This window comes from Lissotriton helveticus, chromosome 5_1 (assembly GCF_964261635.1).
Source record: "Lissotriton helveticus chromosome 5_1, aLisHel1.1, whole genome shotgun sequence".
Taxonomy (NCBI): Eukaryota; Metazoa; Chordata; class Amphibia; order Caudata; family Salamandridae; genus Lissotriton; species Lissotriton helveticus.
Genome location: NC_136065.1, coordinates 392655007 through 392672143, shown reverse-complemented (window position 1 = coordinate 392672143; position 17137 = coordinate 392655007). Strand labels below are relative to the sequence as shown.

General features: G+C 41.1%; 1 protein-coding gene across 3 annotated transcripts in view; it reads left to right on the top strand.

The window, feature by feature from the left end:
- Window positions 1–17137, top strand: part of LOC144753177 (mucin-5B-like) — a 404695-nt gene that overhangs the window by 225023 nt on the left and 162535 nt on the right. For all 3 annotated transcript variants that reach the window (XM_078640943.1, XM_078640942.1, XM_078640944.1), the window contains one exon: window positions 9057–9093. In XM_078640943.1, the coding sequence (XP_078497069.1) occupies window positions 9070–9093 (24 nt within the window). In that variant the 5' untranslated portion in view covers window positions 9057–9069. The remainder of the gene's footprint in view (window positions 1–9056; window positions 9094–17137) is intronic.

The following is a 17137-nucleotide window of genomic DNA, read 5'->3' as shown; positions in this document are numbered from 1 at the left end:
CACGGAATAAAGCACTGAAAAGACTGCACGTATCTGTGGTTTCGTTCCGACGTTATTTGCCCGTGAGGTAATGGAGCGTGATGGATGGCGTCTGTTGAACATATATATATATATATATATATATATATATATATATATATATATATATATATATTTATATATAAATCCATATATCTGTTTACATAACATATACATGTTATAGGTAATATACACAAAAACATGTTATATATGTATATAACATGTTATTATACATGTAAATATTAAGTAACATAATTAGTTATTAATTAAACATGACATTACTTTTGAATAATAGAATGCTTTAAAAATAATATTTAAAAGGCAGGATTTATTTTAAAAAACTATATTTTTACCTATGTCTGATCGATATTCAAGTCAACAATATTTTTGGTGCAACATTTCTATATTTTCTATTATAGTATAATATTTTGCCAACGATATTTTTAACACAATATTTATGTCACTCGAAATTAGGGCCTCATTTGGATGTCTGGCCGACATCCAGGGTATCGGTCCGACCGTCGCATTACAATACAATACAATACAATACTTGGGTGGGGGGAGACCCCCGTCTCCAATATGCTCAAGGATCCTGTTGGGACTGCAGTCGTAGCCCTATCCCTAAAATGGAGGCGATGCCTGCAGAGGTACTGCCGTAGGTATTAGGATGGCCCTTGCCCTCAGCCTTTACATGGCTATCCCATCACCATGTATAGTCAGATGGAAAGGGACTTTGAAGTCCCCTAGCAGGGCCCCCATCCCCTGTGGGTCTCCGCTATGGGACCAGGGGGGGCACATGCGGTGTCCCCAAAAATCCATGCTCTATGTGGCTAGCACATGCTACATAGATGTTTAAAAACAGCCCTCTATGAATTGCGTCTTGTGCTGCAGCCCTTCTCTGGGACGCAGCACAAGCTGCAATTGAAAAAGGGATGTTTCCAACCACTTACAAGGCGATTGCATCAACATCTGGTGAGTGGGACCGCTGACTACTTGTTAGGCGATCCCAATCCCAATATGATGACGGACGGATGCTCGTCTGACCGCCGTCGTAATGACCCCTTGAATATTCACAATATCATGTCAGTAAACCAAATAGGGTGAATCCCTGGGTTGGGAACTTAGTAGGTGTCAGGCAAATGGAAGCATCCAGTATTTAAATATATGAGAGGAGCAGTGAAAATTGTTTAGCTTTGATTGTAAAAGGACATTTTGTAGACTCTACCAAAAGTAATTAAAGACTCTAATCATCCAGAAGTGAGTTCTAAAGCATTGTCGCATCCCGACAGAGCACATTCAGGCAGTTTGTAAATCACTAATCAGATTGCATCAATAAATGACACCTTGTCACTGTCTTTTACTGCCAATAGACCAGGTCATATTTTCAGCAGGTAATATTGATCCCCTTAGGTAGATGCTGTGAAAGGATACCTTTGGGGTCCCTAGGACCCCAAGCTCCCCTCATAAGAAATGCCCTCTGTGGGAGCACTGAATGTGCGCTAATTTGTATGCTGCACACAACCAGTGTGCCTCTCAGTGGTCTTGTTTGCCGTGACTCCTTGAAGGGAATTCGATTTGCGTCCTTGAAAGGCAATTCTTGTACAGATTTCCCATACCTAGTAGGTGATATATTTGGTCACTGTTGTAACAGAGGGCCATATTTAAGCTCCCGCAACAATGAAATGTGGGTATGGGACAGTTAAGGACATACACTGCCTTGCCTTGTAAGCATTCTGCGTGGTTTTCTGCCAATGGTGGTGGAGGGTTGTGTCACTAAGACTTGCACTAATAAGACAGCCAAACGTGGTTGTTAAGGCACACTGAAAAGGTTTTTTTTCTCATCGTACAATTTATTTTAGTTTTGTCGAGTCTAAATGTTTTTACTTCTCAATAATGCACAAACTAAACATGCTTATTCATTAAGAATTTAGGGCCTGATTACGATGGAGGTGGGACTGCCACCGTCAGGCCGTGAGTGGTGGTCCCACCGCCATTGGTTCCTGCAGGACCGCCCGCCGCATTATGATGGCTGGTGGATGGAGGGTGGACAGAGAGACCAACCGACATGAATCTGACGGGCTCCTTGAGCTCGGCGGACAGACTACAATCCCTACTATGGTGGCAGTGCCAGCTCAGGTACCGCCGTAGGGATTACGATGTCCCTTTCCGACAGCCGTTTCATGGCGGTTAACTCGAGTGGAAAAGGCAGACGAAAAGTGACTCAGGAGCCTGTAGTAGGCCCCTCTTCCTCCCTGACCCTTCAATATGGGCCCTGGGGGACACAATATCCCTGCACCATGTGGCAGACACCATGCGGTGCCTGCCATATGGTATGGGATATGTCAGATGTGTTTATTTTGTACTGCAGTGTGTGCTGCAGACTGCAGCACACGCCGCCATACAAAATATACATATTGCGACACGATCCTAATGCAGCCATCTGGACCTCTGACTCCTAATCAGGCGGTCCTGCTTCTGCATTGGTGTAGGGCAGACATAAGTCTGTCCAACATCATAATCAGCCCCATACTGTGAATATTAATATGCTGAAATATGGCAAATTCAAATCAGGCTTCCATTATCTGTAATAATAAATGATCATACATTGTTAGTATTTGTAAAAAAAAAACCCACAAAGTGACTATGAGAAGCTGCTATACTTGCTCTGCTTACTTTGGATGCTTCACAGGAATTCTGAATTTCATGAAGATGGCCCAGAAAATGTGATCCCTGTCAATTGTTACTTAAGTAATGTCTCCATTAGGAGTGTGACTACTTTCCCATCCTATTTTTTTTACCCCATTTTGGAAGTTTTCAATATGGGAATAAGGCAATATATGAGACTACATTGACAACACTCACATCGACATGGCCATTACAAGTAGCTGGCATAAGTTCTATCTGGCAGATTTAAAAATATATATATTTTTATCTGCTTAGCAATTTTAGTGTAAAAGCCATGTCCTGGTGATGCTAAATCGAGGTATATCTGTAAACATTTCTGTTGTTGCTTTAACAATTTGATGATTGTAGATGTCACGAGTTGTTGGTTATTCTACCTACATTTACTCAGCTTCACAGTAAAAGGAGTTCTTGAATTTCTAACATAGACTAACCATTGAAACACTTAAACCTAAAACCAGCTACAAAAAAATGCTTTCATTTGATCCCATTCTGCACCACAGTGAGTGTAGTGAGCTTGTCATACATTCTCCTGGAGGGTTTGAGAAGTGTTCTTCAAGAAGTATTCTAATATGTAAGTCAAAACCGATCATTTCACAGCATCATTTTCCAAATATAAAAGCTAAAAATCATAGATTTTACAGGTTACTCTATAGAGAAACCAGGAAATATTCAAATATCTCATTACATGGCAAAGTGCCCAAGACAATCATTTCTCAGCAACTGAGAAGTATTTATTTTACTTTAACAACATTTTTGCTGCTCAGACTGGGCCGCTTTTAGTGATAGAGCAGGTGAGAATTCCTTTATTCGCCAATTTCCATAGAGACCTTAAATGACCTACTGTCTAACAGGATGTTCCCCATATTCGTATGGCTAGTCCATCCCTAGATAAAGGCATTCTCTACTTTACTATTTATGTGATACTGTATTTTCCTAACATTTAGCTTATAAGTCAATTTTAACCAATAAAACTAAAAAATCCGTAGGGTTGAAACTTCCATTTTCAGAGCTAGGAAAACGTGTCAAACGTGTTGCTTTAATTGTTCATACATGACGGTCTAACAGTGAAACCAACACATATAAATGCATTTCTGCTATTCTACTCTTTAAATTACCTAACGTAAATATTGACCTACTTTGTGTCCTCCCAGTGCTGCAAGTTCTAAAAGGAAGACTCAGGCAGACAATGTTGTACTTGCACTGGACAACGTTGATGTAGGCTTGTGAAGACCTCGCTGCACGTGACTTGAAGCCCTCACTGTTGCTGCACTTACGTACTTAAGAAACGCAGCAGTTTGTGATCTATAACAGCCTAATCCGATATGGTACACCAGTGTTGACATAACAGTGGGAGGAATTGGTTCCTTTGCCTCGATCCTCAATTCCATTTTCGAACCCTATTTTCACATTTCCATCCCACAAAACAGAAACAAAAATCAAGAGTTTTTCAAAAAGAAACTGGAACATTTTGATCCAGTTACAGAAGCTCCAGTGCTCCTAGAGATTTGTGTGAATCTTCGTCCTTGTTCACAGCTCTCTTGCTCACATATATTACTCACCCTTTTAACTGTGCTGTAGTTAAGGCCTGCAGCAAATTTGCCTTTTCTGCCTGGTCACCTCATATTTTCCACTTTTTTACTGGACCCTATTTTTGCTGGTATTAGGACATTTTGAAATGTGGCGCTGCAGTGTGTATTACACTACCCAAACAAACAAAAACAAAATATATATATCAAAATATATGGCTGCCAGAAACACCACTTTCCTATAGCTGGACTGCAGTTTAAAGGTGCTGCAGTGAGGCATGGCAAGGAAAAGTGCCTTTGCCATGCAGGAAAGGCTATTTTTATTTATTAATAAGTAACCCCTAACGTCTGCCTTGTATCCCCACAAGGCAAGTGCCTAATATATAAAAATCTAGCACACTTGATATTTAAAAGTAATGACCTCACAGTGACAGCTGGTCTAAAAGCCATTTCATAGTGTAGGATCAGCTTTATTTTACATAACAGAGGCCTAATTATATATCTCTACCTGGGAAAATGCTAGCTAAGTCATTAAAATGTATTCCCTACCTAATATCCAATATCTGATTAAATCTGATTTGAAATAACTTGATTGTAAAAGTAACTTAATAAAAGTGTACTTCAGGGTGCCTGAGCCAGAACTAGCTTAAAATGGGTTATGCCACTCTTCACACCTGCTGAGCTGGAATTCACATCCCCAGGCTGGTGGAGTTAACCACTGAAGCAATTGCTGCAGCGATGAAATACAACCTTGTCCTGTTGAGAGTTTTTGGTGCCACAACCAGAGGCAGGACCACCACAACAACATATCCAACTTGAGGGACACAAGACAGCCACAACTTTTGACCTTGAACGCGGGAAAAATGTGACTTTCATTCAGAAATAAGGGACTAATTATGAGTCTGTCAGTCCAGGACCGCCAGACTTGTGGTGGCGTGGCAGTCAGCGGTCCAGCCACCGACACACCAGCGGTCCAACCGCCCCATTACGAGTTGGCTAGTCGGACCACCCTTGGACCGCCACTGCCGCCAGGGAACCTTTGTCCTGCCAAGCATATTACGAGTTACACCACCATGAAAACTGTGGTGCAGAGGAAACAAAGGTGGCCCTACAGGCCCCCTGTGCCTCATGCCATGTGGATGCACACAGTGGAATTTAAAATGTGCCCCCTTAGTGCATGCACACCTGTTCTTGCATGGCATGGACTTTGAAGTCCATGCCATGCAGGAACCTTGTGTGGCGTTTCCATTGGGGTGGCACCACTGCCATTGAAAGAGGCACCACCGCGGGACCGCCATGCTGCCCACCCGGGTGACCACTTTTAAGTTATAATCTGACAGGCGGGTGGCTGTGAGTCTTGGCAATGAGCGAGCACGGCGGTGGCGGCCGGCTCGCTCCTGCACCACTGAAACTCCTAATTATGCCCTAAGTCTGAAGAAAAAAACTTTCACAGGGGTGACCATCTTGATGTATCTGACCAGTACTACATCGTGATTGGCCTGAAATCTCACCTAGGTTCAGGTCAAACATGAATTGCTGCTTTTCAGTGGTGGTTTACTTTTTGTAGCCACTTTTTGCCGTAAAACTTGAAAAATGTATATGATCAAGTACCCCCTATCGTATTTTGAGGAACTTACGGGCCCATTAGAATGTCGGGCGGATCGCCACCGCTCGCATGGCGGTGGCGATCCGCCCGACATTCTCTCCCGCCCACATGCCATTTCCCCCCACCATATGACTATGACGAGGGGACCCCGGCGGAAGGGAAGACCGTCCGCCGGTTTTCCGCCCTGTCGATGAGTCGACAGGGCGGAAAAGCTTTTAATGTGCTGACGGTGTCTGTTAGAAACCGCCGTCCATATCACCATGCAAGCGGGGATTTGCCTTTCTGTGGCGGCATTAAGGCATGTGGTCTTTTACATTGGGGGCCCGTAACGGGCCCCAGGTATTTTGGGGGGTGGGGGGTGCACATGGGGGGTACCTATGGTACCCCCCTGTATTTGCAGGCACAACATGGCAGGCACCCCGTGACGCCTGCCACGTTGTGCATGCAACTGGACAACATGAATTTTCAGCATTTCGGTGGGCGGTGCTTAAAGCACCGCCCGCCGCAATGTTGAAAATGCAAGATGCGCCCGCAAGTGAGGCGGGCGCATTCTTATCACCCCCACGGGACCGCCGCACTTATGGGGGGCGGTCCATTTTTATGGTGGGTGGACTTTTTCCACCCGCCATTCTAATGATGCCCTTAGTGTCTTTTTGTTTATTTGTTGTTTCTTTATTTTTCATAATTAATAACCCAATGTCTCACAAGGACCTGGATGAGACAATACTGATACAAAATATAAATGGTTAGTAGTTCAAAAGGAGCCGCTAGTTCTGTGCTGAGCTTACAAGCCTAACCTTAGCTGTTTGTCAAAAGGAAAGGAAAGGAAAGGAAATGAAAGAACTATCCATAGAGCACAAGAAATTGTACATGGCCCTCACAACTAAATATAAATGTAAATCAAGGATGCACAAAAAGGGATATTTCTCAGACTGTATCAGACAGGCTCCCGGAGGTTCGAAAAACCATTTCACGTAATAGACAAATTTCAGTCACCATTTGCTTTTCTGTTAACCCTTGCAGCAACACTATCTAATTTCTTAATTTAAAAGATAAAATCACAAATAAATAAATCAGCGATAACAGTTCCTCCAAGAACATACACACATTAGTAGTAATTTGATTCTTGCCAACACAGCTTATACTTGTTTCAGACTAGAAAGTAGGGTCAGCTGTTAGCCACTTTAGCTAGTAGCAATCCTCCCAATGCCCCACGTGACTCTTTGTCCAGCAAGGCTAATAACATTGCTGCATTCTTTCTCATAAACCAACTCCTCTGACTTTTTAATAGCTCATTAGTCTGCAATTGTAGAATCGTTGCTCAAGAAGTGACCTCTTAGTACTGCTGATGGAAGCAGTTGTTCCCAATCTGCCTTTTCCATACATAGATTTTGAAGAAATTCTATCAACCACTTACAAAGGTTTACATATAAAAAAGTAGTAAATCCCTTTCAAGCTGGCTTCTGCTGACTCCAAGTATCAAGTTACCATTGCTCTTTATACTGGATGATGTTCAGTGGCTGATTCATGAAGGTTGAGTTGGAGCACTGATTTGACCAAATTTGCTAGCAGCCTTTGATAGTGTCAACCATAAGATGATCATCAAGCACTATCTAAAACAGGTCATTAATGGCATACTGCAGACATAGATTAATTATTTTGTAGAAAGAAGAGATCAATTGGTCTTGTTGCCATTTTTTTATCAGAAGCCAGGGCTCTGAGCTTTGGAGTCCCGCCACCATAAACTCTACCTCTATTTCTAATCAACTTATACAAGTTGGTCCTTATTAGACTGATCTAACAACTGGAGACATGGTTCTACACGTATGTGTCGCTATCGGTCAGAGTTGACATCGTATTGAGGGCCTAAGTGTCTATGCACAGACCGAGCCTGAAACATATTTGGCATGTAAATCATACAAGAAAAATCATGGTAGAATATTGTACGGTCTCTTAAAAATTCAAAAAATTATATTACTTTAAAATGCAAAATCGTTTCACCACAGCACGTTAGATTATATCACTGCATTGAGAAGTATGTCTTAAAGTAAGGGTTTTTAAACAAGAACTGAGCAACATTTCTGCTCCCAATCTAATAACAATGCTATTAGTGAACTGAGAGTCAAATTAGGGGTCAAGTGTACCCTATATGCTCACTAGATTTTTATTATATACATTGATGAAGATTGGAATTTTTTACACCAATTATTTAAAAATGTTGTGGGGGAGAGGAGGCAACCTCCCAAATATCCCCGAGAAACAATTTGTTATTCAATCTTACACTCCACCACTGTCAAATTCCACCAGTTGCCACTGCAAGTTGCAAATCTCCTATGTTTCATACAGTTGCATCTATTCTGTAATTAAGAGGTGCAAATTACCATTCTTGGAAATCGTGAAGTTTCACTCATAAATTAGTTTTATCACAGTCTACTCATTTGCTGTCATGAGAATGTTTGTGTTCATTCCAGGGTGAACTCATCTGCGAAAGATGGTGAACACCCACAACTCTCTAGTTTTGTGGGAATTCACCAGAATGGGAGTGGCGAGAGACACACCCACAGTTGGTGAGGGTCTAACTTAAGGTTTTCAACTAGAGAAAAAAATTACCAAGTGAAAATCACTTGATCATAACACTTCCAAATGTAGACATTTTTCCCATACATATAAATGGTTATACTACTGAGTAACACTCCTAGGCTACAACTATCACACTTTTTGTAGTATACTGATGGCATTTTTTGTAAATTTCAGTTAAGTCTTAATGTAGGCATAAGCATACGTGTAACTTCCCTTTCTGTCATTTGTAAATCAAGTGCAAAGTAATGAATGCATTAATGAATATTGCAATTTGGTGGATTTAACACAAGAATCTGCTCTCTCCTAGAGTGACTCCGTGTAATGTTAACGAGGAGATTGTACTCTTCACTTTCCCATAGAGAATATATTTTCATTGGGAGGTGATGGGCCACTTTGTACAGGAATGGAGACCTCATTGTTAAGCGGTACCTATATAGAGAAACATTTGACATAAAGACTGAGTTCGAATTCTTATATTATGTCCCCGCAGGGAAGGGTTTAAGCATAGTGGCAATGCTGGGCAAGCTGGCAAAGACACTGTCAAGTCAAGTTATTGTAAGAAAAGTTAGGGCTAGCTACTGAGTGTACATTTGTTTCATTTTTTTGCTGACACTTTCTTTTTTCTGATTGTCTTTGTACAGGTAATCAAGCCCGATGATGAGACTTCATATGACTCAGGTTTGGGATTTATTTGTTGGTTTAATTTCTGCCCCACTCTATGCCAATGTACCGTAAATCAATATGATTATAAAGTGATACAAATGTAATTACTATAAATGCTTGGATAAATATTTATTTATTGAATGATTTCAAATGGGCGATTGTACATTTTAGAAAATTATGTAACAAACAAAGATCAGCATGAATTGAGGGGAAGGATACAGGCATAAAGGTTTACCTAGTGGAGGGAGACTATTAGTATGGAGGGCACCAGAACTTTAAATATCTCTCTAACAAAAAATACCTTTGCACAAAAATTGACAACCAAAGTATCGACAAGGTAAAAAAAGATATAAGTGAAAGTCGGTTTACTTCACATCCCTCTACTTAATTATAAATATATATATCTTCAATGTATGTATATGTGGGATTCAGACTAGTAAAATCATTCTTGCCTATATACACTTGCCTTATGATATTTTGGTCATCAATGTTTTTGCTGTGATGTTTTGGCAGCATGATTTTAAAACTATTCTGACGTACAACCAAATCACAAAGAATGGGAGAGGAAAGTAAAGCAAGAGGTGCGAGTGACGCAGTATGTAAAAAGTACTGAAGTTAAAAACAGATTAAACCAAATTAATACAAGCTGGGGAAAGAATTGGTATGGTTTGTGGGTTCTAGGAGTAAATAGAGAAATATTCTGGTTTCAGAGGTTTAGGTGTTGATCTAATGTGGTTTGTTAGAGTTGTTAGGGTGACATACATTACAAGCAGAGTCCAAGAGAGACTAAGTAAATTATTCTGCTATCTTTGGGAAAAAGCAGGTTGATGAAGGAGGTTCAGTAGAACCTATTTTCTTGAACACTTCAATATGAATGTCATTCACAAAGTTATTTCTTCACTGTGATCACATAGATCTTATAACAATTGACCTTGTTTTTTCTTACATTTTATTTTTCTACCTGCCCACTCCCACCTTGTTGTTATTCACCTCCTCCTCTTAATACCTCTAACCCCTAGTTCCCCATTTCCTTACTCCCCTTGCTCTGCTCCAAGCCCTTCACCTTTTTGGCACACATTTTTAATTTCTTTACTTTTTGGTTTAATGAAAGCAAATATCAAGGACAAAATATCGAATCCAAAATGTTGAACAGTAAGTATAGATTTTGTTATTCCTAACTCCACATATATGAACCTTGACAATATATATCCATATATGTGGAGCTAAGAATAGCAAATCTATACTACCTCTATATGCACTTTCTTTTCAACATTTTGGTCTTCAATAGTTTGTCCATGATATTCTTGTACCATAACATTCATAGCCTCGATATTCAGTATTACAATCGTATTAGTACTATAAACGTTATTATATATCTTAGATTTTTAGAGCATCTGAGACAATTTAAATACATGCAATTGCAGTCGATAATGACCTGCTGTTAACCAGCTATAAGTATTGAGCAGCTGTTTCTGTGCAATATTATAAAGAGAAGATATTAAGAAAATCTAGTTTTAGGACATTTGAAAGGAAAAAGGGGTGATAAGAGAAGAGGGGCTGAAAAGATGGGGAAATAACAGCACCTTCCTTAGTAGAAAAACAACTTGGGGGAATAAGTGTAACATTCAAAGTAGTATGTATCTAGGCGGTAAATGTATGTACTAGTGTTTAACCGTTTGCTGATGTATTTTAAGTCCTAGTTCCTAAGTATGCAGGCTCATCCAACTGGAATTCGAGACAAAACTAAATACATGGTGGAATAAATGTATACAGGAGTCAGATAGGCCAAAAGCATGAAATTACAAAGGATTGATTTTGAGTATGGAAGATGGGTAACTCCATAACAAGCCTGTTGGATTCTCCATCTGCTCTGTTATAGGTACCATATGGTATAATGCACTTGTAATAAGGTAGACAGATTATCCATCACTTTTGTAATGCAGTAAAGTGTCTGCCAAACTCTAAATAAAGCCCTTCTTAATGTCACCTTGGTAAGATGATGGGTAAGGCATAATGCATTCTACCAAACTAGTTGGATGCTGTTACTGCTTCCTTCTACTAAGGGGCCAATTACAATGCAGTTTGGAAGGCCTCCAAATCGGATTCAGGTTTGCCGTATCCGATTCGAAACCTTTGTTTCCGACCGAATCGTACACAGTTCCCAACAACTACTTACGATGCTCGAAAACCGTTCGGGCTGACGGAATCGGTTCCAAAAGGCATTCGGACAGGTTGAGTCTTTCGGACCCAAATTGTCCAGCTCTATGGACTCGGTTTCCGAGCTAGCGTTTAAGATGAAAGATTCGTACAGCCATTCTGATTCAATTTGAACGAAACAGCTGTCAAAATCTGTCTTTGGGGGCCCGTATCATGCCCGTGGGGGTACCCAAGGTTCCGCCCTTTCCAATCTTGCAGAGTGCATGATTTTCCCCAGCCAACCCTTTCTTCAATGGGAGCCTGTGTTCTCATTCGGTAAAGAGGCTTCCATTAAAGGCAAGGAGAGTCTTACCGAATTGTAACCGGAAGCATCCGTATGCATCGCAATAGCTCGGTCGGACTCCCCGGATCCAAGTCGTTCAAAAAGCATTTCGGAACCGAATCAGTCAGAATGCTTTCTGGACGAGATCGTAATTGACCCCTATATTGTTATTGTCTCAATAGCTGTAGCTAACATAGTGCCTTATAGATAAATTAATACCGCCAAAGCACCTTTCTATGCTTAGCAGAAAGGATTCCTTGCAGGTGTACATGCATTACAAGTGTGAATTTCTCTGCTGTGAGAATGGATAAGGGTGCACTTGTAAGTCCCACTCCAGGGGTGGGAAGTGAGCATTTCAGGGCGTGGTTTACCATGGACATTTGGGATCATCCACAAAAATATATATTTATAAGCATTCTCAAACTGCGAATTGTCCCCTTTCCACCATGGAAATGGTAAGAGATTTACTCCAGCAAAGGGCTGGATTAAATTCCCTCTAAGAGTGGTAAGTGGACTAGATCACCCTACATTTGGAGGGTATGTATGGCAAAAGGAAAGAATGGTTTCCTCATGGAGAAAAAAGAAAATGTGTGTCTTTGCACGGAGGACTCCATTTCCCCAGCACAGACTTCTCAGATGTGGAGGACTCCATACTGGGGAAAATGAGAGACCTTGTGCATAGTCACATGACATTCCTAGAAGCAAGCAATGATACCTATGCCTAGCTCAGGTTTCACATTGTAGAGGTAAATCTACAGGTGCAGATTTATTACTTTTTCCTGAATCAGGCCCATAATCTCCTTAAGTTTTGTTTGGCTAAGGGATAGATCTTTGATCGGGAGAAGGATAGTCACAATAGCTATTTGATTCTGTGGAAGGTTTAAATCTGCAAGCTAATGATCACAATGTTGATTTTCTTTGAAAAAGTAGTATGACAATGTCATGCCGTATTCATGTGTTCCAGTGAGGCATCACAGTTATCACATCTTCATCATTTGCCTTCAGTAAGGAGGCAGACTCATGAAATATTTTGGGATGTCAAAAAGCATGATGTGCCAAGAAGACTAGAGTTTGGGTCCACAACTTTCTTTGTTGTTGCTTAAGTTAGAGTGGAAATATTAAATATGACTTCCCTAAAGTCCAACACTTTTACTACAGTTGCTTCGGTTGGAGTAGGGATAGTGAACCTCTGATAGCTCTGAGGAATGCCCCTGACAGGTTCTCTGGCACTTATAGTGGGCAGAAACATGTCAGCAAAATAAAGGATTGAGGGGACATTGCACCCCAATAAAGCCTGTGATCTATTGATCCAATTTTAATCATACCTAGGGTACCACTAAATAAAGGATATACCTGCGTTATACCTTATACATTTTTATTGAGGAACTGGATCAATGCTTTAGCCAGATAACTAATATATATTAAAAACTCCCTCATATACTGAGGTTGAGTCCACTCTAGTTGCTTTATCTTACCTGGGTGGCCAAAGGTGGCCAATGATAAAGCATGCCACGTTACATGGGTGAGCTCACCTCATCCAAATATATTTATACCCAATGGGGGTCTTGCATCTAGGATAAATAACTAGGGCTAGGGGAATTCACCTCCTACAAATAAGATACACACCACACCAGTTAGGTTTAGCTGTCTATTTGGAAGGGAGTGTGGCTTTTAGCCTTCATTTTCTCTCAAAATGTATTAATGGAATAGTAAATATGACCCTACCGTCCCACCCCCAAAATTGTCCAACACCTTCCCTACTGTTCCTTAGATTTGATTGGGAAGAATAAATCTGTCCTTCCCTTGCCCGGTGCCCTCAAAGTCCAAAGCTTTCCCTATTGCTTCTTAGGTTTGTGTGGGGATAGTAAATCTGACCTCTCCAAAGTCCAGCATATTTCCTTCTATTGGATAGGCTGAGGTGGGAAGAGTAAATCTGACTCCTCCAATGGCCAATATTTCCTCTACTCTTGCTTAGGTTGGGGTGAAAATAGTAAATTTGACTCCTCCAAAGTTCAACATTTATCTACTGCTGCCTGGGTCGGAATTGGGATGGTAAATTTGACACCTCTAAAATCCAGCACATTCACCAAGTTGCTTAGGTTGGAATAGGAGTAGTAAATCTGACCTCTCCAAAGGTCAATGCTTTGCCAATGTTGTTTGGGTTGGAGAGGCAATAGTAAATCCAACCTGCCCAAAGAGCAACACTTCTCCATTTCTGCTTAGGTTGTAGTAGGAATAATAATTCTTATCCCTCCAAAGCTCAACGCTTTCCCTACTGTTCCTTAGGTTGGAATGGGTATAGTAAATCAGAACCCTCTAAAGTCCACCATTTCCCCACTGTTTCATAGGTTGAAGTAGGAATCTTAAAATGTATTCTTCCAAGTTTTAACATGTTCATGAAATGTTTTTTATTTTGAAGTCGGAATGTTAATTTTGCTTTATTTATGTTTTTGTCTTCATTTTTTATTTTAATGAAGTTTAATTAGAATTGTAGATATTTTTCCATGTTTGTTGCATCTATATTCATTAATATTTGTAGATTTTGTGGTTATGTTTTTATTATAATTTTTGTTTTGTTTTATTTTTATACATTTTTTGTGATTTTTATTTTATAGCACATTTTGTTCTTAACATCATCAGTATATGTAAAGGTGATATTTAGGGACGCAATATATTGCCCACAGTATCACAATATTTCTGTTGACAATGTTATGTCATAGAAGCGACTAAGCCAATGTCTCACATCAATTCCTCTTTTCTGCTGATGATCTTTCTGTTTTGTTTTGGTGCCTCTCTTTATTTCCATCGAACGGCTTAGTTTCATATTAGAAAACAGGGATGGGTTGGAAGGTTGCCTCTATTAGTTTTACCCTTAGAGGTGCCTGTAATATGTGATTTATAGAGGATGGTGAAAAGCCTTGCTGTAACTCAAATGCCTGCTTTCAAAATTCTGGAAGTTGACCCCTTGTTTCATTGGCAGCCTATAATTTGTTTAGGGCGATGCATGGTTGATTTTTTTACCATAAAATCTCTGCACAGTTCTGTTCAAGTCATTATTAAATTATTATGGGATGACGGAGGGAGCAGTGACAGTTGAAACAAGATTATGGGAGTTACCATAATTTCAATGTTATGAAGGAGACCTCCACCAAGACAGTTTCAAAGGTTTACATTTCTTTACTGTAACAACAATGTTCTCAAACATTAATTTGAGGATGTGTTGTAGGGTTTTAACAAGGTACAATTTGAAGTGAATGCACAACTATTTGATTGATGTAGCATTCCGATTTAGGCCACCATTGGAAATGTTCTCCTTGTAGCAAGATAGGTTGACTGGAGTGAGTGATCCCAGACCTATCTTGCCAGGAAGCTACACATGCTTCAACACTCTACTGAAATATTTTGAGCCAAATTCATTGAGAATGTAGCACACACTGTAATTCAGAAGAAAATTGCTTTGAGAGACTATGATGGTTGTGTTACTAGTGGGATACTGGTTGGGCGAGGGCTATTAACTAGTGTAAATGTATGATCAGCAAGCAGAGATGCTACAATGCCCTGAAGCCCCACATTTAACATATTTTAGGGTTTAGGACTGCATACATTAATGCGAATAATGTCAGTGTCTTCGTGCTATGCTTTGCTGGTTGCATCTTTCCACGACTCCCATGCTTGAATCTTCATTGCTCTGTGGGTCCATGCTGCTTACGTATCTCTGGGGGACTTCCTGTAACCCGGGGTTAGGATGTATGACGCTACATCGCGGCCACACTCATCGCGTGCATTTACATCGCGTCTATCACATCGGCCCGACCATTACATCGTGAGTCAACACATCGCTGACCCTGGCAACGCGATTACATTCATTCCTATTGGCCCGAACATCACCCCGCAGAACATTACATCGCAGTGGAAAACAACGCGGTTTTTGTTATTTGCCGCCTGAACCCGCCCCTACCCCTGCCCCCCCTCCACCCGTTCCCCCAACACAAAATGTTCTATTTTTATTTCTTTTATTGAGGTGTGTGTATCCTAGCTGCTGCCATAAATACTGAAGCGTGGGATATTACAGATACACATCCTGTGTGATGTACTGGAAGATACTGCCTGGGTGCCTGGGGCTGAAGCTAACCCGTTGGGAGACAGAGACTTTATTCTTGCCGACTATTTATTTCAATGGGATGTGAATTATTTATTGCGAGAGACTCCCTGTAATCTGTGTAAGGAGAGCCCTTTATTTGCGTACAATATATTTAATGTTTAGGAAGGTGAGCCGTTTACTCTGTTAAATCCGCCGGGAGATGAATGCTTTATTCCTTCAGACTATTTATTCTAAAGCGGTGTGAATCATTTATGCCGACAAACGCTTTTTAATCTTTTGGCACGCAAATCCTTTATTTGCTGACATTATATTTAATCTTTAGCCTGGCGAGGTCTGTATTCCTGGAAATTCTATTTACTGCAGTGGGAGATACCAGTGTCACCGCTGGAGATGGCATTTCATCTTTTGTGAGACGCAGCCCTGATTCCTGGAGAGGCCTAACGTCTACAAACAGTATTCTCCAAGGACCTTCATTCTACAGCGCCAAGAAACTTGATCAGAGTGAACGTTACGCTCAACAAATATCAAAATAATGGTAATCTGCATTTAGAGAAATCCTCTAGGAAGGAACAGAACAAGGCATTGTTATTGATGAGGAAATGCAGTGTAAAGAAGTGGTGGTGAGAGAACTGAGGGACGGCTGGGCTGCTGCTTGGCGGTAAGCAGGGGACGAGTGGTGGAGAGGGCCTAAGTGGTTGGTGCGGATCATAAGGAAGAAAGCGCAGGAAGAATGATCATTCAAGGAAGGCACTGAGTGGACAGTGTTAAGAGAGCTGCGGGGAGATTGAGATAGAGAGCACTGACTCCTAATGTATTCCGGATAAGGGGTAGCAAGCGCAATATGAAAACGGTTATAATTCAACGCGATTCCAAACAGCAAGATTTGCTGCGGTGGGTAAAGAGGGGGTAAAGGCATCGAGGCTGCAGTGAAGAAGAAAACATTGGAATGTGCGTGGAATACTTGCAGCCTGTAGAAGGAAGGGCAAAGGTGCTCATGTGCCTCATTCTGAATACCTCAAGCCCTGTCTTATTCCTACTCATCTTCAACTAGGCAACATGATATCATGTTTGCGAGATTTTGTAATACTGCCTGAACCCATAGCGACATAGAGGCCTCCACTCCCCTTCCATACCATTATCCAACGCAATGAGACATGCAGCCCGCCATCCATTCATCCATCCATACAGCCATCCATTCATCCATCCGCCATCCATTCATCCATGTGCCATCCATTCATCCACCCATCCATGCATCCATCCATACAGCCATCATTCATCCATCCGCCATCCATTCATCCACCCACCCATCCACCATCCATTCATCCACCCATCCATGCATCCATCCTTACAGCCATCCATTCATCCATCCATCCATCCGCCATCCATTCATCCATCCATCCACCCACCCACTCACCACACACACATCCTTCCACCCAGCCTTCATTCATGCATCCATCCACCCTGCCATCCGCCACCCA